This window comes from Lepus europaeus, chromosome 21 (assembly GCF_033115175.1).
Source record: "Lepus europaeus isolate LE1 chromosome 21, mLepTim1.pri, whole genome shotgun sequence".
NCBI lineage: Eukaryota > Metazoa > Chordata > Mammalia > Lagomorpha > Leporidae > Lepus > Lepus europaeus.
Genome location: NC_084847.1, coordinates 24723067 through 24742598, shown reverse-complemented (window position 1 = coordinate 24742598; position 19532 = coordinate 24723067). Strand labels below are relative to the sequence as shown.

At 61.7% G+C, this 19532-nt stretch overlaps 3 protein-coding genes across 11 annotated transcripts; 2 read left to right on the top strand and 1 right to left on the bottom strand.

The window, feature by feature from the left end:
- Positions 1-7536: 7536 nt before the first annotated feature.
- On the top strand, positions 7537-12410 carry CORO1A (coronin 1A). Of its 2 annotated transcripts, none has more exons than XM_062179819.1 (11): positions 7537-7633; positions 9015-9213; positions 10154-10276; positions 10366-10495; positions 10575-10759; positions 10865-10984; positions 11176-11280; positions 11359-11504; positions 11606-11663; positions 11763-11966; positions 12187-12410. In XM_062179819.1, exons 2-11 carry the CDS (start codon positions 9016-9018, stop codon positions 12289-12291), a joined length of 1374 nt encoding a protein of 457 aa, XP_062035803.1. In that variant the 5' UTR covers positions 7537-7633; position 9015; the 3' UTR covers positions 12292-12410. The 2 variants fall into 2 exon arrangements, with proteins under 2 accessions (XP_062035803.1, XP_062035804.1); XM_062179820.1 differs by having other exon boundaries at positions 8983-9213.
- A 2080-nt stretch (positions 12411-14490) lies between these two features.
- BOLA2B (bolA family member 2B) lies at positions 14491-15375 on the bottom strand. The gene is made up of 3 exons (XM_062180596.1): positions 15087-15375; positions 14890-14987; positions 14491-14635 (listed from the first exon to the last, which is right to left on the bottom strand). Exons 1-3 carry the CDS (start codon positions 15147-15149, stop codon positions 14536-14538), a joined length of 261 nt encoding a protein of 86 aa, XP_062036580.1. The 5' UTR covers positions 15150-15375; the 3' UTR covers positions 14491-14535.
- A 32-nt stretch (positions 15376-15407) lies between these two features.
- Positions 15408-19219, top strand: SLX1A (SLX1 homolog A, structure-specific endonuclease subunit). 8 transcript variants are annotated; one of them, XM_062180585.1, is made up of 7 exons: positions 15408-15793; positions 16073-16124; positions 16220-16525; positions 18090-18217; positions 18321-18405; positions 18485-18562; positions 19102-19185. In XM_062180585.1, the coding sequence occupies exons 1-6, from the start codon at positions 15606-15608 to the stop codon at positions 18512-18514; spliced, it is 789 nt and encodes a 262-aa protein (XP_062036569.1). In that variant the 5' UTR covers positions 15408-15605; the 3' UTR covers positions 18515-18562; positions 19102-19185. The 8 variants fall into 8 exon arrangements, with proteins under 8 accessions (XP_062036569.1, XP_062036573.1, XP_062036570.1 ...); XM_062180589.1 differs by having other exon boundaries at positions 19033-19119; XM_062180586.1 differs by lacking the exon at positions 19102-19185 and adding an exon at positions 18932-19101.
- Positions 19220-19532: the final 313 nt, after the last annotated feature.

The following is a 19532-nucleotide window of genomic DNA, read 5'->3' as shown; positions in this document are numbered from 1 at the left end:
CCAGGAGCTTTTTCAGGGTCTCCCACACAGGTACAGGGGCCTAAGGACTTGGGCCATCTTCTACTGCTTTCCCAGGCCATAGCAGAGAGCTGGATTGGAAGTGGAGCAGCCAGGACTCGAACTGTCGCCCATATGGGATGCCGGCGCTGCAGGCAGTGGCTTTACCCACTATGCCACAACGCTTACCCCATAAGTACACCTTTAGGAATACAGTGATTCTTCCCACCATACCCGCCCTCCCACTCGCTCTCCACCTCTCTTCCTCCTCCCTCTCCCATTCCCAGTCCCATTCTCCATTCATTTTCGATTAACTTCCTACACAGAAACCAACTCTATACTAACTAAAGAATTCAACAATTTTGCACAGTTAAAAAAAAAAAGAAAGAAAAAAAACCAAAATTGTTCCTCAACAGTCGAGACGAGGGCTGTTCCAAGTCGTCGCATCCTGAAGTTAATTTCACTTCTCCTTCTTCTTTTTTAGAAACTTAATTAACTTTAAAAATGCACCCAAGAATAACACATCTTTGGCGAGCACTTAGACATAATTATAATACAACTCTTTGAGGACAGAGGTCCTGCATGGGGAGTTAGTGCACAGTGACTCCTGTTGTTAATTTAACAATTAACACTTTTATGTATGATGTCAGTGATCACCCCAGGCTCCTGTCATGAGCTGCCAAGGCTACGGAAGCCTCTTGAGTTCACAAACTCCATCAGTATTTAGACAGGACCATAAGCAAAGTGGAAGCTCTCTCCTCCCTTCAGAGAAAAGTACGTCCTTCTTCGATGGCCCCTTCTTTCCACTGGGGTCTCACCCACCGAGGTCCTTCATGTAGGATATTTTTTTTTTTTTTTTGCCACAGTGTCTTGGCTTCCCATGCCTGAAACTCTCAGGGGTTTTCAGCCAGAGAGAGTGCCCTAAGGGCCGAAGAATCTGAATTTAAAGCTGCCCTTTGTGGTGGGGATTTGGTGCCCTGGCTAAGGAGCTGCTTGGCCTGGGCTCGAGTCCCTGCTCTGCTTCCAATCCAGCGTCCCACTAACGTGCACTCCCGGGGCAGCAGGGGCTGTTCAAGTGCCTGGACCCCTGCCACCCCGTGGAAGCCTCAGTCAGCTCCTGGGCCCTGGGCTTCAGCCTGGCCCCTCCCCGGCTGGGCTGAACCACAGCATGAGTGCTTGCTCTGGCTCTCTGCCTTCCTTCCTTTCTTTTTTTAAAAAAGATTTATTTATTTATTTATTTGAAAGGCAGAGATACAGAGAGGCAGAGGTGGGAGAGAGAGAGAGAGAGAGAGAGAGAGAGAGAGAGAGAAAGAGAGAGAGAGAGCAAGCTTCTATCTGCTGGTTCACTCCCAGTTGGCCGAAACAAGAGGAGCTGGGCTGATCCGAAGCCAGGAGCCAAGAGCTTCTTCCGGGTCTCCCATGCAGGTGCAGGGACCCAAGGACTTGGGCCATCTTCTACTGCTTTCCCAGGCCATAGCAGAGAGCTGGTTCAGAAGAGGAGCAGTCGGGACTGGAATTGGTGCCCATATGGGATGCTGGCACTGCTGGCAGCGGCTTTACCTGCTACACCACTGCACCAGCCCCTCTTACCACTTTCTTTTATTTTTTATTTTTTTAAATTTATTTGACAGGCAGAGTTAGACAGTGAGAGAGACAGAGAGAAAGGTCTTCCTTCCGTTGGTTCACCCCCTAAATGGCCACTACAGCCTGTGCTGTGCCGATCCGAAGCCAGGAGCCAGGTGATTCCTCCTGGTCTCCTACGCAGGTGCAGAGCCCAGGCACTTGGGCCATCCTCCCCTGCACTCCTGGGCCACAGCAGAGAGATGGACTGGAAGAGGAGCAGCAGGGACTAGAACCCGGCGCCCATATGGCCATATTAGCAATATTAGCCAAGTGAGCCACGGTGTTGGCCCCTCCTCTTACCACTTTCAAAATTGATTTCGCCCCCTTCTCTCTTCGTGCCGTTTATCTTTGGAAGCCAGGTCACTTTCCCCACATTCTAGGCTTAGGGAATTGCTCGAGGCATTGTTTAACCCACTCTCTCTCTCTCAGTTCCTGTGAACTCACAGCTCTGGTGGCTTTGTGAAGTTCAAGGTGTTTGCCGTCATTGTTTTGGCAAGAACACAGAAATGATACTGCACGCAGTGGTGTCACCACATGCCATGTCTGCTTACCCTATTTTTGGTGATGTTAAGATGGATTGGTGGGGCCGGTGCTGTGGCGTAGCAGGTAAAGCCGCTGCCTGCAGTGCTGGCATCCCATATGGGCGCCTGTTCGAGTCCTGGCTGCTCCACTTTCAATCCAGCTCTCTGCTGTGGCCTGGGAAAGCAGTAGAAGATGGCCCAAGTCCTTGGGCCCCTGCACCTGCATGGGAGACCAAGAAGAAGCTCCTGGCTCCTGGCTTCGAATTGGCACAGCTCCAGCAATTGTGGCCAATTGGGGAGTGAACCAGCAGATGGAAGACCTCTCTGCCTCTCCTTCTCTCTCTGTGTAACTCTACCTTTAAAATAAATAAATAAATCTTTTAAAAAAATGTATTTGAGGCCGGCGCCACGGCTCACTAGGCTAATCCTCCGCCTTGCGGCGCCGGTACACCAGGTTCTAGTCCCGGTCGGGGCACCGATCCTGTCCCAGTTGCCCCTCTTCCAGGCCAGCTCTCTGCTGTGGCCAGGGAGTGCAGTGGAGGATGGCCCAAGTCCTTGGGCCCTGCACCCCATGGGAGACCAGGAGAAGCACCTGGCTCCTGCCATCGGATCAGCGCGGTGCGCCGGCCGCAGTGCGCCTACCGCGGCGGCCATTGGAGGGTGAACCAATGGCAAAAGGAAGACCTTTCTCTCTGTCTCTCTCTCACTGTCCACTCTGCCTGTCAAAAAAAAAAAATGTATTTGTTCATTTATTTGAGAGACCAATAGACAGAAGAGAGAAAGAGCTCCTATCTGCTGGTTTACTCCCTAAATGCCCACACCAGCAGGGGTGGACCAGGCCAAAGCCAAGGGCTGGCTACTCCATCCAGGTCTCCTGTGTCGTTGTCAGGGGCTCAGGTACGTAAGCCATCACCTGCTGCCTCCAGGGTCCGCCTTGGCAGGAAGCTGGAGTCAGGAGCTGGAGCTGGGGCTGAATGAAGCCAGGTGCTGCAGTGTGGGTCGTGCGTGTCCTAGCACAGCAAGCACATGCGGCGGTTCCGGGCTCTGCGACCTGTTTCCCATCCGTGGTGTCAATTAGAGCCAATCGTGTAGAGTGAGCACCGTGGGACTCCTTTTATTTATTTATTTTTTAAGATTTATTTATTTATTTGAAAGTCAGAGTTACAGAGAGAAGGAGAGGCAGAGAGAGAGAGAGATCTTCCATCTGACGGATCACTCCCCAATTGGCAGCAACGGCCGGAGCTGCGCCAATCTGAAGCCAGGAGCCAGGAGCTTCTTCAGGGTCTCCCATGCAGGTGCAGGGGCCCAAGGACTTGGGCCATCTTCCACTGCTTTCCTAGGCCATAGCAGAGAGCTGGATCAGAAGTGGAACAGCCAGGTTTCGAACTGGCACCCATATGGGATGCTGATGTCATAGTACCAGCCCTTCCCCATCAAACAGCTTAAACCGCTGTGCCACCAACACCATCCCCAAGAAGTGTTTTACTGTATGTAAATAAAGTTGATTTTTCAAAGGAAATGAATGAGGCTGGCGCTGTGGCGTAGTGGGTACAGCGAGGACTTCACCCCAACATGTTTTGCCAGCTTAGCCTGAGGATCTGACTCCTTGGAAGGACCTGTGGTCTTGCCTCCCTCCAGGGTGAGGGCAGGCCAAAGCAAGGAGTCGGAACTCCATCCGGGTCTTCCATGTGGCTGGCAGGAACCCAAGCCCTTGGGCTACCAGCCACTGCCTCCCAGGTGCCTCAGCAGGAAGCTGGGTGGGAAGCAGAGGTGGGACTTAACCCCCAAGCCCTCTGTAGGATGCAGGTGTCCCGGAACCGGCTGCACCCCAGCGGCCACCCCTACTGAGAACTTTTCCAATGGCAAGTGCCAGAAGTCCAACTCAGACTCACTGCCTTAAAGCGAGAAAAGAATGCATGATGTTGTTCAAAAAAGTTGATGGAAGATGCGGATTATTAAAAAAAAGTGTGCACGTATCTTCCCTGTGCGGGCGTCTGTGTGAGCCCGTTCTGGCTGGCTTATCCTACCTGGTGCTGAGTCAGCCACTGTGAGCGCCGCGCTGGCCTCCCAGCCGCCTTCCAGGTCCCAGTGGTCAAGGAGGTGACGGTGCGGTGGCGGAGCAGCAGCAGGAAGGCCAGCTCAGGGAGGCACGGAGAGCCCGGCCCCTCGCCGTCTGTGGACACCTGCTTCGCATGGCTTCTGCCCCGGGCAGCAGCTCCACGCCGGCCCACCTCTTTCATATATATATATATATATATATATATATATATTTTTTTTTTAAAGATTTATGTATTTATTTATTTGAAAGTCAGAGTTACACAGAGAGAGAAGGAGAGGCAGAGAGGCAGAGAGAGAGAGAGAGAGAGAGAGAGAGAGAGAGAGGTCTTCCATCAGTTAGTTCACTCTCCAATTGGCTGCAATGGCCAGAGTTGCGCCAAACTGAAGCCAGGAGCCAGGAGCCTTTTCTGGGTCTCCTATGTGGATACAGGGACCCAAGGACTTGGGCCATCTTCCACTGCTTTCCCAGGCCACAGCAGAGAGCTGGATCAGAAGTGGAGCAGCCAGGCCGGCGCTGCGGCTCACTAGGCTAATCCTCTGCCTTGCGGCGCCGGCACACCGGGTTCTAGTCCCGGTCGGGATGCCGGATTCTGTCCCAGTTGCCCCTCTTCCAGGCCAGCTCTCTGCTGTGACCCGGGAGTGCAGTGGAGGATGGCCCAAGTGCTTGGGCCCCGCACCCCATGGGAGACCAGGAGAAGCACCTGGCTCCTGCCATCGGATCAGCGCAGTGCGCCTACCGCGGCGGCCATTGGAGGGTGAACCAACGGCAAAAAGGAAGACCTTTCTCTCTGTCTCTCTCTCTCACTGTCCACTCTGCCTGTCAAAAAAAAAAAAAAAAAAAAGAAATGGAGCAGCCAGGACTCGAACCGGTGCCCATATGGGATGCTGGCACTGCAGTTGGTGGCTCTACCCACTACGCCACAGCGCCGGCCCTTAGCCATTCTATTCTATTCTATTCTATTCTATTCTATTCTACTCTACTCTATTCTTTGAGAGGCAGGGAGAGAAAGAGTGTGTTCCCAGTGTTCCCATCTGCTGGCTCATTCCCCAAATGCCCACAACAGCCAGGGGCTGGGAACTCCACCTGGATCTCCCGTATGGTGGCCAGGACCCTAGTAGTTGAGCCATCACTCCTCCCAAGGCGTGCATGAGCAGGAAGCTGGGTTCAGGGGCAGGGCCAGGACTCAAACCCAGGCCCAGGCCCCCTGACAGGGGAGGCAGGTTCCCCAAGTGGTATCTTTTTTTTTTTTTTTTTTTTTTTTGGACAGGCAGAGTGGACAGTGAGAGAGAGAGACAGAGAGAAAGGTCTTCCTTCTGCCGTTGGTTCACCCCCCAAATGGCTGCTATGGCTGGCGCTGCGCCCATCCGAAGCCAGGAGCCAGGTGCTTCCTCCTGGTCTCCCATGCGGGTGCAGGGCCCAAGCACTTGGGCCATCCTCCACTGCACTCCCGGGCCACAGCAGAGAGCTGGCCTGGAAGAGGAGCAACCGGGACAGAATCCGGCGCCCTGACCAGGACTAGAACCCGGGGTGCAGGCGCTGCAGGCGGAGGATTAGCCTAGTGAGCTGCGGCACCGGCCCCAAGTGGTATCTTAACCCCGGTGCCTAACACCTCTCCCCCAGCCTTCATTCCTGTCCCCTCAGGTGGAGATTGAATCTCACTGCCCCTGCCCCATCCTGGCCCTTTCTGGCCCACTGTGGCCCAGTAGCAGGCCCTCAGGTGCAGTCCAATCCAACATCTATTTTTTTTTTTAAGATTTATTTATGGGGTCAGTGCTTTGGCGTAGAGGGTAAAGCCCCTCTCCCCTTGCAATGCCGGTATCTCATATGTGCACCGGTTCAAGTCCCAGCTGCTCCACTTCCTCTTCTAACTCTGCCTTTCTTATTTATTTCTTAAGATTTATTTATTTATTTACTTACTTACTTGAAAGGCATTGTTACAGATAGAGAGAGGGAGAGATGGATAGAAAGGTCTTATCCACTAGTTCACTCCCCAAATGGGGACAGTGGCAGGAACTCTGGCAATCCAAAGCCAGGAGCCAGGAGCTTTTTCCAGGTCTCCCATGTGGGTGCAGGGACCACTTGGGCCATCTTCTTCTGCTTTCCCAGGCCATAGCACTTGGGCCATCTTCTTCTGCTTTCCCAGCAGAGAGCTGGATCGGAAGTGGAGCAGCTGGGACTCGAACCGGCGCCCATGTGAGATGCCTGTACTGCAGACAGCGGCTTCACCCACTACACCACACCACCAGCCTCCCCACATCCCCCCCCCCTTTTTTTAAACAATGGCATCATCTGTTGAACCCATCCACACACACTGCCTCCATGGAACCTCGCAACTTTTTGCAGGGAGCAGGAACGAATCTTATCTATCCCCCATTGACAGATGAGGAAACCGAGATTCAGAGAGGGCTGGCCTCTTGCCCAAGATCACACAGCCAATCATTGGAGGAGGTGGGACTTCCGCCAGCCTCTCACAGCCCCGGAACTTCCTCACTCCGCGGGCTCTGGCTTTATGCGGCCCCGGGTCTGGAGGTCACTATAAAGCTGACATTTGTCTTCAGAAGTCATGCTTAAAGCTTTGCTCGGGTCATTTTAGGTAACCATCCCCAGAACCCTACGAGGCAGGGGTTCCTGTTAGGAAGGGAGAAACAGAGGGGTCAAGGGACTGCCCAGGTCACTCAGCAGGTGCGCTGGCCTGGAGTCTCTGGAGTAGAACCCTCTCTGGGAAGCCCCACTAAATCCAACGACAGGAATGAACTCTCCCCGCGCGAGTTTGGCCTGGAGCTGCTGCCTCTGCTTCTAGCCGGCTGCCAGCGCTCCAGGGGCCGGCGGATAACCCCTTCCAGCAGAATCCCCCACCCCCCTGCCCGGGTAGCTCCCGCCACGCCCAGTGTTTCTGCGGAGCGGGGGTGAGGGGACAGGGATGCTCCGCATGAAGACACGAGACCCCCGCCCCAGCCCGTCCGTCTGTATAGGAGCTGCGCCAAGGACCCAGGTCCCGGGGCCGCGCCAGGCTGGCCGCACTCCGCTGCGTCCCGTCGGGGCCACAGCCGGGCTGCGGGGCGCGCGGCTCTCGAAGGGCGGCCCTCGCCTGGGCCAGGGCCGGGGTGGGCCGGAGAGGGGAAGGCGGCGCGGGGCGTGTGCGCACCTGCGCCGCGCGGGTTCGGTCCCGGCGACCCGGCAGCCGCCTGCGCCCGGCCGGTGCCCGCAGGCAGGGCGGAGCGCGCGGCGGCCGCGGAGCAGGGCAGGGCCGGCCCCTCCGCGAGCTCCGCCCAAAGGGGCGCTGCCACCCGAGGAGGCGGCGCACGGCTGCTTCTCATTCATTGTCTGACAAGAGCATCCTCCGCCGCCAGCCTCGGCTCCTGCGGCTCCTTCCTCCTCCTCCTCTTCTTCCTCTCCCTCCTCCGTCCGGGGGTCCGCTCACCTCTCGCAGCAGGTAAGGCCGGGCTCCGGGGGGAGCGGGCCAGGCTGGCCGCGGGGACCCGGAGTCACTGCCCCGGGCCACCTGTGGGGCAGGCGCGAGCGTGGGCGCCGCTGGCTGTCAGGCGGCCTGGCCCTGCCAGGGGACGGGGGACGGGGGGCCCCTGGGTGCTCTGGGCAGGTGCGGGTAAGGGAGCTCCGCGGCCAGCATGGAGGTGTGTGTGTGGGGTCCACAGCAGGAGCGGGGGTCCGGGCAGATGCGCCGCCCGAGTCTCCACGGGTGGGGGGGCAGGGTGGGGTGAGCCGAGCAGCTGCCCTGAGCCTGACGACAGGAAGGGGTTGCGAGCAAAACAAGACAAGACCAAGTTCCCCTTTCCGTGGTTTCCGGGCCTGGTACCTGCGGTGGGGAAGGAGGCAGGGTGGGTCGATGGCTTCCTGCCCCCTACCTCCGATGTGGGGCTCCCTCTCCCCAGACCCCGGCTGCCCACCTCTCCTCGGGGCTGGGTCCCCATCACACAAGTGCCTCACCTCCTTTCTGGCCAAGCAGGCCCACAGGCTTCTTTGGGGGGGGGTGCCTGGGTGGGCGGGGGGGGGGGGGGCTCGAGCCGGCGGCAGGAAGGGGCCAGACCCCAAGCAGGCCAGTATGGGCATGGCTGGGGAGGTGGGCAGTGTGCCCTCGCAAGGTGGCACACGAGGGAGCCGCTGGGCACCAGCATCTGCCTAGGGCTTTGCTTGCTCCCCTGCCACCCTCACTGGACCTCAGGGAAGTGGCGTCCACCTCTCCCTCCCTGTGTGCAGTTCCGATGGGGGTGCATATGGCACTCATGGGCACCTGCTTTTTTTCTGAGCGGAGGCGGGAAGAGGAGGTGTGGGGAGGAGATACTGGGACCCAAGCCATCGCCTGATTCTGGCGCCCAGAGACCTACGGGGGAAGCCATCATGCTGCTGTGTTCCCTCCTGGGCAGGCCCACGCTCCACTCCCCGAGTGTCCAGCTGGGTGGTGGCAGGCAGCCCTGCCCCTGCCCCACAGGCGTATGGGCATGAGGGCCGTGGGCTCTGGATGCTGCAGCGAGAGAGATAGAGGCCCCCTCACCCCCCCCCATGGCCGGGGCCAACGCCCCCGCAGCCAGAGCCATTCCGGAGGAAGGCCCCACAGCTTTCCAGCAGTCAGCAAACTGGGGGAGCCCTGGGGGCTGCCATCCCCAGCCCTGCTGAGGCTGCGGGCGCAGGATGGAGACGGTGGTTTGAGTGGCCCTGGTGGGAGCAGCAGGTGGCTTGCAGGTCAGGCAGGAGCGAGGAGGGGCAGGGGAAGGCCCACATGGGGGGTGATGCTGGGACCCTAAAATCCAGACTGGGTGTCCCCAGGGGAGACAGGCTCTCGGCCCCTGTGCCCGCAGAATGAGCCGGCAGGTGGTCCGCTCCAGCAAGTTCCGCCACGTGTTTGGACAGCCGGCCAAGGCCGACCAGTGCTATGAAGACGTGCGTGTCTCCCAGACCACCTGGGACAGTGGCTTCTGTGCCGTCAACCCCAAGTTCCTGGCCCTGATCTGTGAGGCCAGTGGGGGCGGGGCCTTCCTGGTGCTGCCCCTCTGCAAGGTGAGCCCCCTGGGGGGCCTGGGACCGTGGCTCCCCTACCTCGGGGCGCCTCTGTGGGTTGGACGAGGTGACTGTCACCAAGCCTTCCCGGGGCCGTGGCGGTGCCCCCTGTGGGGCTCAGCTGGGCCAGAGGAGCTCCTGGTGCAGGGAGGCCTGTGGGCCCAGCGCCGGGGCTCCCAGGCCTCACTCAGCCTGGGGGCTGTTTCTCCCCTTGGAAGCTCAGAGAGGGTGGGCCAGGGGCAGGGGCGGGGGAGCAGTGTTCTCAGAGCTGAGCCAGCCCTGCCCCCAGCTCAGCTGTTGCCATCGGCCTGTGGCTCTGTTGTGTTGACCGCCACCCCCCCACCCCCCAGCACAGTCCTGTGCTCTTTGGAGGGCGAGACAGGAAGGGAGGGGGGCCCTAAATTGTTACCTTAAAAGGGCCGATGGCAGCCAAGAGGAGAGGAAGTGGTTGTCGGGGTGAGCTGGGCCCGCGCCCCGCACGGCTCCCCCCCACAGGAAGCCCTGCTGAGGCAGCAGGCCCCGGAAGAGGCCATTTCCCAACCTCTGCTCCTGCCTGGGGCCTCTCTCCCTTTACCAGGTCCCACCCCTGCAGCCCCCCCCCCCACTGCCACCCATTCCCCGGCGAGCCCCAGCCCTACTGGGGTTCAGGGCCCCGGCTGGCAGTGCTCATGCAAGCGTCCTGCTGGGAAGCTGGGGTGGGGGTGGGGTCCTTCAGGGCACAGACAAGACAGGGAGATGGGCAGAGCTGGGCCAGGCTGTCCTGGGCTGTGCCGCGTGTGTTCAGCCTTCCTGGAGTTTGCCCAGGAGCCCCTGGGAACGGGGCAAAGAGCTGGGCCCGCTGTGGGGGGGAGAGGGCGGGCACCACAGACCCCTGCTGGGCTTCTCTGAGGGGTGGAGGGGTGGGGTGGGGCACCTGCCACAGGCCCCACCTGCCCTCTAGACTGGACGCGTGGACAAGAATGCGCCCACGGTCTGTGGCCACACGGCCCCTGTGCTGGACATCGCCTGGTGCCCACATAACGACAATGTCATCGCCAGCGGCTCTGAGGACTGCACCGTCATGGTGAGCGCCGCTGGGTGCGCGCCCGAGGGGGCTGCAGGGTGGGATCCGATATTCGGAGCCCCAAGGACTCACCGGCCCCTTCTCGGCAGGTGTGGGAGATCCCTGACGGGGGCCTGACGCTGCCCCTGCGGGAGCCCGTGGTCACCCTGGAGGGCCACACCAAGCGTGTGGGCATCGTGGCCTGGCACCCCACGGCTCAGAACGTGCTGCTCAGCGCAGGTGCGGGGGGGGGGGGCGGGGGGTGAGGGGGTTGCCTGAGGGCGGGGCCTCGGGCGTCTGACACTCGGGGATCGCGCAGGTTGTGACAACGTGATCCTGGTGTGGGACGTGGGCACGGGGGCGGCCGTGCTGACGCTGGGCTCGGATGTGCACCCGGACACCGTCTACAGCGTCGACTGGAGCCGTGACGGCGCCCTCATCTGCACCTCGTGCCGCGACAAGCGCCTGCGCATCATCGAGCCCCGCAAAGGCACTGTCGTGGTGGTGAGCGGCTGGGAAGACCGGCCCCCGCCCCCGAGGCCTTTACCCCTCCTTCCCACCGTGCACCGAGCTCCCGGCTGCAGCCCCAACCTCCTCCCTTGCCCCTAGGAGAAGGACCGGCCCCACGAAGGCACCCGGCCCGTGCACGCCGTGTTCGTGTCTGACGGCAAGATCCTGACCACAGGCTTCAGCCGCATGAGCGAGCGGCAGGTGGCGCTGTGGGACACGGTGCGTGCTGAGCTGGGGAGCAGAGGGGCCGCGGGGCCTGGGATCCAGGCTGGAGGCTTGGTCCCTGCCCTGCCGCTTGCCGTGGCTGGTCAGGGTCCTCAGATGGGGGTTTCTGGCGGCTGGGCCGGCGGCGGCGGGTGTGTGTGCGTGTGCGTGCGTGTGACCATTCATCCGCGCCTCCCCGTCCGCAGAAGCACCTGGAGGAGCCGCTGTCCCTGCAGGAGCTGGACACCAGCAGCGGCGTCCTGCTGCCCTTCTTTGACCCCGACACCAACATCGTCTACCTCTGTGGCAAGGTGGACCCCTGGCCAGGGGAGGGGACAGGGCGGCGGGCAGGAGGGGCTGGTGCTGACCCTGCCCCTCCCACCCTGCAGGGTGACAGCTCTATCCGCTACTTCGAGATCACGTCTGAGGCCCCGTTCCTGCACTATCTCTCCATGTTCAGCTCCAAGGAGTCCCAGCGCGGCATGGGCTACATGCCCAAGCGGGGCCTGGAGGTGAACAAGTGTGAGATCGCCAGGTGAGCACCCCGCCCTCCCCGGGCCCTGCTGAGCCCCACGTCCCCGCCTGCCCGCCCGCCCGCCCGGGCTGTGTGCACGGCTCACCCTCCTGCCTCCACAGGTTCTACAAGCTGCACGAGCGCAAGTGTGAGCCCATTGCCATGACGGTGCCTAGGAAGGTGAGGCTGCACGCTCTCCCCAGGCCGGCCCCCGATGCTGCCCCTGCGGGGAGCTGCGGCCTGAGCCCCGTCTTAACCAAGCCTTGACCTCGCCCGCAGTCGGACCTGTTCCAGGAGGACCTGTACCCACCCACGGCAGGGCCTGACCCCGCCCTCACCGCTGAGGAGTGGCTGGCGGGTCGGGATGCCGGGCCCCTCCTCATCTCTCTCAAGGACGGCTACGTGCCCCCAAAGAGCCGGGAGCTGTGTGTCAACCGGGGCCTGAGTGTCTCGCGCAGGAAGGCCACGTCGGAGACCAGCTCTGTGAGCGGCAGATGGGGCGGGGCAGGGCCCATGCCGACTGCAGTCAGAGTCCCAGGGGGAGGACCCCGGGTCGGGGATCGTTGGGGGCCATGCATGGGTGAGGGTTCCGGGCATACAGGCCTGCAGCTCCCGGCTGGACAAAAGGGCCCCAGCCTAGCACAGGCCGTGGGGCGGGAGCCCAGGGAGGCGCCGGGCCTGACTGCGGTGCTGGGGCCCCCAGGACGTGATATCCCGGCTGGAGGAGGAGCTGAGGAAGCTGCAGACCACAGTGCAGGAGCTACAGAAGCGCGTGGACAGGCTGGAAGACACGGTCCAGGCCAAGTAGAGCCCACGGGCCCGTCAGCCGGGGCCAGCCGTTCATGCCCCACCCCTACCCTACCCCCGCTGCCCACTCTGCAGTGGCCAAGAAGAAAAAAAAAAATAAAATGGCTCTATTTTCTGGTACGGTTCAGATTCCGCTGATGGCCCTGCCGCTGAACTTCCCCTCTGATGGGACCCTCGGCCCCTGATGCCTACGTGGGCTGGCGGGTTGGAGTCATGACAGGCCCCAGCTTGGGGGGGCCTCAAAAACCCGAGATTGACTCCCAAATCCACCTCGTGCAGTGAATGAAACCCCGGAGCATGCCACGGCCACATGGCGGCTTGTGGGGAAGCGCACGGGGGCCGCTGAAGGGCAGGCCCTGGGTCCAGCTGCTGCCCCCGGGGCCCCTCCTGTGGGTCTCGCCCGGGCCCAGCCTCTGGGACGGGGACTTGGCAGTAGGTTCCTATGCCACAGGCAGAGGCTTTACCTGCTGCACCACAGCACTGGCCTGTGTCTTTTTTTTTTTTTTTAAAGATTTATTTATTTTAAAGGCAGAAATAGAAGGAGAAAGACAGATATCTTCCATCCGCTGGTTCACTCCCCAAATGGCCACAATGGCCAGGGCTGGGCCAGACCAAAGCCAAAAATGTCATCTGGGTCTCCCACGTGGGTGCAGGGGCCCAAGCCCTTGGGCCGTCTTCTGCTGCTTTCCCAGGTGCATCAGCAGGGAGCCGGATCAGAGGTGGAGCAGCCGGGACTGGAACCGGCGCCCATATGGGATGGCAGCACTGCAGACAGAGGCTTAAGCCGCTAAGCTCCGGCACCGTCCCACTCTGTGCCAGCGACCCCTGAGTCGGGAGGGGAGCTCACAGCAGGGCTTGGTCCCTTCCATGCAGGGGCCACTAAAAGCCACATCCCCAGCCCCCTCCTCTTCGGCCATGGAATACTCCTGGGGTGGAAAATGGCACGGCACCAGGCAGCCCCTGCCTGCCTACCAGGGCCTCGCCCTCAGTGCAAGCCCGCGGCACTGAGGAGTGACATCTCTGCAGGACACAGGGGGGCGGGGGCGCCACCACAGCTCTGAAAGCTCGGGGGACCCAGTCAGGGCTCTGGGCCTCTCCTGCACCTTCTGGGGTCCTTGGGAGTAGATCCAGCCCCTGGTTCTCCTGGCCCGGGGGGCCACAGAAAGCTCAGGAAGTGACCCCTGTGTCACTGAACCCAATGGGTCAGTCACCACCATGGTGCCCACTTTTCCCCACCCCTTCTGTCTCTGATGGCCTTGGAAACACCGGGCACCAAGTGGCTGGCAGGGTGCCAACCTGCAATTTCACACTTCCACAGAGCCCCGGTCCCAACCAGGTGACCTGCTCTGACCCTCTTGGGTCTTACGGGCTCTGCAGAGCGCTACCAACCCCAACACCCTGGGACTAAGGCTGACACAGGGGCCAGTGCTGTGGTAGAGGGTAAAGCTGCTCCCTGCAGCACCGGCACCCCGTACGGGTGCTGGCTGGGAGTCCCGGCTGCTCCACTTCCGATCTAGCTCCCTGCTGATGTACCTGGGAAAGCAGCGGAAGATGGCCCAAGTGCTTGGGCCCCTGCCACCCATGTGGGAGACTTGGAAGAAGCTGCTGGTTCCTGGCTTCAGCCTGGCCCAGCCTTGGCTGTTACAGCCATTTGGAGAGTGAACCAGGGAATGGGAAATCTTTCTCTCTGTAATCCTGACTCATGAAACTGACACAGAGGCATCACCTGTTCCAGCTGCGACTCAGGTCAGCCTTACTTTCTTGCTCTAATCCTCTCTCTCGCCCCTACCCACACCCCCATTCCTGAACACGCCCCGGTGTCTCCAGGGACAGCGGTGGCCACATCAAGCCGGGGCTGTTGGGTTCCTGGACTTTTCACGGTGGCCCGGAAAACACCTACATTCCGCGTGCGGGAGGGGCCCCTGCCTGGGTACCACATCCTGAGGTCCACTGTGTGGGACTCCACCTTGAGCCCCTGATGCTGGGGTGACGCTGGGCAGAGGGAGAGGTTTTGTTTATCCTGAAGACCTGAGCACTTTCCCATTTGTGCATGTTGCTGGCTGGTAAGGGGGCGCTGCGGGGGTCGGGTGGGTAAGGCCAGTAGCGATCCCTAGGGATCTATAGAGAATTGCAAGGAAGGTAAAACCACCCACAGTGGCCAGGCCCTAGATCCTCCCCCACACAACACACGGACACGGAAGCCAGCCCTGATCCATAATTTAATAGCGGTGCAGGTCCTGGTCCCTCATTTTGGCTGCTCCCGGGCCCACTGCTCTGGGGTCAGAGTTTTCTGCTCAAACGCGTGGATGTGCGGGAGCTCTTCCGCTAGGCACTCGTTCACCAGCCTGGAGCGAGAGACGCGGTTAGGAAACGCTGCCTGGAAGCTGGCCCCGAAGCCAGGGTGACCCCAGAATCCCAGTCCCAAGCACGCGAGGGCCCTGGCGGGTAGGGCTGCAGCCGAGACGCTGCAACCGGAGCCACGGAGGCGGGATGCTCAAGGTCCCGGGCCCCGCCGCGGGCGTAGGGGAGTTAGGACGGGAGGGATGCGGGGACGGCCAGCAGCTGAGCCCGCGCTGGAAAGGTGCCCCCGGGGTCTCACCGGTGTCTCTGAAGCAATGGCTTCCCCTCGAACTTGGTCGACACCACCAGGACTCGGAAGCTGGTGGCGCAACGGTTCAGAGTCGTGTCCTCCACCTCCTACCGGGCAGAAGAACGTGGCTGGTGCCGAACCCGCCCCACTCCCCCGCCCCGATGCCTCTTCCCCGCCACCGGGTGGATTCAGGTGTCTCGACTCACCACGTGCTCCGCCTCCAGGTCGCGCTGCAGCTTCTCTCGGAGGTAGTGGGAGCTCAGCTCCATTGCCGCAGCCCAGAGCGGGCGACAGCCTAGCGGGGACCGAACCCCACCTCCTAGCAGCCACCAGGCCTTCCTCCCTTACTGCAGCCACTTCCGCTAAGGCATCTACTTCCGCCCTCACGAAGCATCCTTGAAGGCGGGACTTCCGCCCTTCCTAAGGCGTCCGTGAAGGCGGGACTTCCACCTTCCAGCGATTCCGGCTTTCCAACAGTCAAGGGTTTCCGCGCTTACCATCAACCAGCCAATAGAAATCTTCGTTAAGAACGGCCTCTGCCGAGGCTGGCGCTAATTGGCTGGCGCTCGGGAGCCTGCGCGCCGGTTGGGACCTCTACTCCAGCCAGGAGGGGGTGCGCGAACCTGCCGTGCGGTGGCCTCCCGGGTGCCCCGCGATCGCCCCCAAGCGCCTTCTCCGAAACGAGCATCTCGCCGTCCCGCCACGTGGCCCTTCCTGGGTTCATCATGAGCGCCGTGGGGGACGCGGCGAAGCCGGGGCGCTTCCTCGGCGTCTACCTGCTCTATTGCTTGAACCCTCGGCATCGGGGCCGCGTGTACGTGGGCTTCACTGTCAACCCTGCGCGTCGGGTCCAGCAGCATAACGCGGGCCGCAGAAAAGGCGGGGCCTGGCGCACCAGCGGGCGAGGGCCCTGGTAAGGCGGCGCGGCCGGGAGGAAGGCTTCCCGGAGGAGGCGGGCCCGGCCGGGTGACAGACAGGGCAGGCGGGGGCGGGAGTCTGACGACCCGAGTCGGGGTCCGTAGACGCGGGGGATGGAGCAGGGGCGGAGCCTGAGGCTGACAGGTGCAGGGGGCGGCGCCTAGTGGCTGGGCTTGGAGGCCGGCGTGAGGACCCGAGGCGACTCCCCAGCGAGGGGCTTCGGCCGCGCACGGGGCGGAGGGCTCACGGGCCGTGCCCTGCTTCCCCTCCGCAGGGAGATGGTGCTCATCGTGCACGGCTTCCCGTCCTCGGTGGCTGCGCTCCGGGTAAGAAACGGGGAGGGAGGCAGGGGGCGGGCAAGGCGCGGGGGTCGCCCCCCACCCCGGGGCCCCCCTGACCCGCCACTGCTCCCCGCCCGCAGTTCGAGTGGGCCTGGCAGCATCCGCACGCCTCGCGCCGCCTGGCGCACGTGGGCCCCCGCCTGCGCGGCGAGGCCGCCTTCGCCTTCCACCTGCGCGTGCTGGCGCACATGCTGCGGGCGCCGCCGTGGGCGCGCCTCCCGCTCACGCTGCGCTGGCTGCGCCCCGACTTCCAGCGTGACCTGTGCCCGCCGCCGCCGCCGCACGTGCCACTGGCCTTCGGGCCGCCGCCGCCCCGCACCTGGGCCCCGAGGCGCCGCGCCGACACGGAGCCCGGCACCTGCACCCTGTGCCGCGGAGCGCTGCAGGTGAGGTGAGGCCGCCCGGGGTGGAGGGCGGGCGCGGGGCTGGAGCGTGAGGACTTTGCCCACCCCACCCCCAGCAGGCAACCTGGTGCCAGCGGTGAGGCGGGGCCATAGCAGCACCTGCGCAGGCCCGGTCCCCAGCCCGCAGGTGTGACTGCGAGCCTGTCTTCTATTCCCCCTTTCTTGTGCCCGGCCCCTACCCCCTCCTGGTACTTGCTGTTTGAGACATTTTCATCATCTTAATTAATCGCCTGTACTGACCCCCAAGAGGGCACAGATCCATCCCCTGGTTCACTCACCAATGCCTGCAACACCTGGGGCTGCACCAAACCGGAGCCGGGAGCCGGGAGCTCCCTCTGGGTCTCCCAAGTGGGTGGCAAGGGACCCAAGCGCCCGATCTATCATCTGCTGCCCGCCAGGGTGCGCATGAGCAGGAAGCTGGAATCGGAAGTGGAGCTGGGACTGTAACCCCAGCACTTGGACACGGGATGGAGCCCTCGCCAGCAGCAACTTAACTGCCTGCCCCACTCGCGTTCTTGTTCACTTCTGTAGAGCCGGAGTCAGCACAGAACAGATGGCCCATAAATATTTCATAAGGTAACAGATGGGGGCCTGGCTTCTGCTGGGTTCTCAGTGTAAGCTGGGCCTTTGCCACGCAGAGTAATCCAGGTGGGCTGTCCTACTGTCGCCACCGCTGCCACGTGCGCAAGCCTGGCCAGTGTGGTCCCCGTGGGCAAGTATGTCAGCCTTGAGTAGAATGGAGGGAGTTAGGAGACCTCCCCCTGGGTGCGGGGTGGGGTGGAGCAGCCGCCTGCCCTCTGCTCCGGCACACCCCTGCCTCACCCTCCCCAGCCTGCACTGAGCTCACCTCCTCCAGGGAGAGCCTCCCTGCCTGACTTTGGACCTCAATCCAAGAGTAAGGGCAAAGGCTGAGTGGGGGAGGGGCGCACTCTGCCTCCACGGGGTTCTGTCATTGCAGGCAGGCATACAGAATAAAATTGACTAGGTTTGTGAGCTGGAAGACCAGGCCAGGGTGAGCTCCTGCCCCCACCTGCCAATCAGGCTAACTGACCACTCCCCTTTGGAAGTGGCTTAAAGGCTGGGGACAACTCAGTGGGCCCCTGCTGCCCCGCACCTTCTGGGCCTGCAGCCTTCGGGCCACCCGCCCCACAGTGCCCAGCCTGTGTGCTCCTCGTGGCCGGCTCCTGGTGCTCGGTCTGAATCCAGAGTCCCCTCTTAGGGCCCTCACTCTCCTACGCATTTCTCCCACTGAATAGAAAGCTTAAAACTCAACATGCTGCCTGGTTTATTCGTGCCAGTATTCAGAATTCTCCCCTGAATACGAAGCAAGAGCCCACAGGGCTTATTAACATTTCGGATTATTAATCAGCAAGCCAGTAACAGTGAGTTTCTCAGGACCGTGCCTCGGTCTCCCTGTCTGTGAAACACAGTGTAGTGTGTGCCTCTCAGGACTGTGTCTGACGTCAGAAAACGGCGTCCGGTTCACAAGAATGCCCAGGATTAGCCACATCGTTACTCCTGCCTTCCCTGCTTGCCCCTCCCGCAGGAAGGCCAGGGCCCCCTGCGCTGCCCGCACCCCAGCTGCCGCCTGCGGGCGCACGTGATCTGCCTGGCGGAAGAGTTCCTTCGGGGAGAGCCCGGACAGCTTCTGCCGCTGGAGGGGCAGTGCCCCAGGTGAGCCATCCCTCCCCACAGGCCAGGCCTCAGCTTGGCTCCGGGGCCTGGCGGGAGGGGGCTGGGATGCCGGACCCTGGCCCACCGCCTCCACCCTTGCCAGCTGCAAGAACTCACTGCTCTGGGGAGACCTGGTCTGGCTGTGCCGGACAGGCGCCGAGGAAGACGAGGACTCAGAAACAGAGGAGGTGAGAGGCGGCTTGGGCCCGGCCACCTCCCTGCCTCGTCTGTCCGTCGGGCTGCCTTTGACTTACTCTGTATCCGCAGGAACACTGGACGGACTTGCTGGAGACCTGATCCTCCGCAGCTGCGGCCCTCCCTCCCCTTCCCGTGCGTCCCATGCAGGTCTGGCGGTTTTTATTTGAGTGCCATAAACAGCCGAGTTAAGGGCCCCTCCAGTGTGTGCGGGGTGGGCGGGGCACGAGCCGTGCGCAGCCTCTACTACAAGCTCAAAGTTCCCCGGAGACTTGGGCAGCTTGCTGACTCAGCCTGCCCGCCAGGATCTCCCACGTGGGTGCAGGGGCCCCAGTACTCGGGCCATCTGCCCTGCTTTCCCAGGGGCTTTAGCTGGGGCTCATTTGGCTCATGGGATGCCTGCCATGCCCCTGCGCAGGGCCCGACCCTTGGACTTACAGGCCAAAGGCATCGTCTTCCTCCGTGGGGTCCTGTGGCTCTCCTAGCCCCCTTTAATCCTAAAGCAAAGCTGCTCTGCAGGATGTCCCACGAGGCCCTGCAGGAGCCGTGACACCGGGGTCCTCGTTCTTTCCTGACCTCACGGAGAGCTGCCTCAAAAAAGGCCTTTCCCCTGGGGGCAGCGCTGTGGTGCAGTGGGTAAAGCCACCACCTACGGGCACCGGTTCGAGTCCCAGCTGCTCCACTTCCAGTCCTGCTCTCTGCTGTGGCCTGAGGAAGCAGTGGAAGATGGCCTAAGTCTTTGGGACCCTGCACCTGCGTGGGAGACCGGGAAGAAGCTCCTGGCTCCTGATGGGTGCAGCTCTGGCTGTTGAGGCCACCTGAGAGTGAACCAGCGGATGGACGACTTCTCTGTCTGCAACTCTGCCTTTCAAATAAATAAATTTTTTTTAAAAAAAGATTTTCCTTCCTTGCTGTACCCCACCCCCCTGCCCACCCACGCCCCCGGCCTTGCCTCAAGCTCACAGTCATGCCAGGGCTGCCTGGGGCCTGGAGGCTGGCCCCGAGCCAGCAGGAGGGCGAGTGCCTGTCAATGTCCACCTCCCCCACCCTCCACTCCACCCCTGACCAGTGCTGGTTTTACTTTTCGAGTTGTAACCCGGCCTGCTCTGCAGGGACGGAG

Bases quoted from the DNA above. Each gene is read 5' to 3' on its own strand.
- CORO1A (XM_062179819.1), top strand. From the start codon at position 9,016: ATGAGCCGGCAGGTGGTCCGCTCCAGCAAGTTCCGCCACGTGTTTGGA. The intron at 10,985-11,175 runs GTGCGTGCTGAG...CCCCGTCCGCAG, and splicing joins AGGTGGCGCTGTGGGACACG to AAGCACCTGGAGGAGCCGCT. The intron at 11,505-11,605 runs GTGAGCACCCCG...CTGCCTCCACAG, and splicing joins AACAAGTGTGAGATCGCCAG to GTTCTACAAGCTGCACGAGC.
- BOLA2B (XM_062180596.1), bottom strand. From the start codon at position 15,149: ATGGAGCTGAGCTCCCACTACCTCCGAGAGAAGCTGCAGCGCGACCTG. The intron at 14,988-15,086 runs GTGAGTCGAGAC...TCTGCCCGGTAG, and splicing joins ACCTGGAGGCGGAGCACGTG to GAGGTGGAGGACACGACTCT. The intron at 14,636-14,889 runs GTGAGACCCCGG...CTCTCGCTCCAG, and splicing joins CCATTGCTTCAGAGACACCG to GCTGGTGAACGAGTGCCTAG.
- SLX1A (XM_062180583.1), top strand. From the start codon at position 15,606: ATGAGCGCCGTGGGGGACGCGGCGAAGCCGGGGCGCTTCCTCGGCGTC. The intron at 16,526-18,089 runs GTGAGGTGAGGC...CCCCTCCCGCAG, and splicing joins TGTGCCGCGGAGCGCTGCAG to GAAGGCCAGGGCCCCCTGCG. The intron at 18,563-18,931 runs GTCTGGCGGTTT...GCTGCTCTGCAG, and splicing joins TTCCCGTGCGTCCCATGCAG to GATGTCCCACGAGGCCCTGC.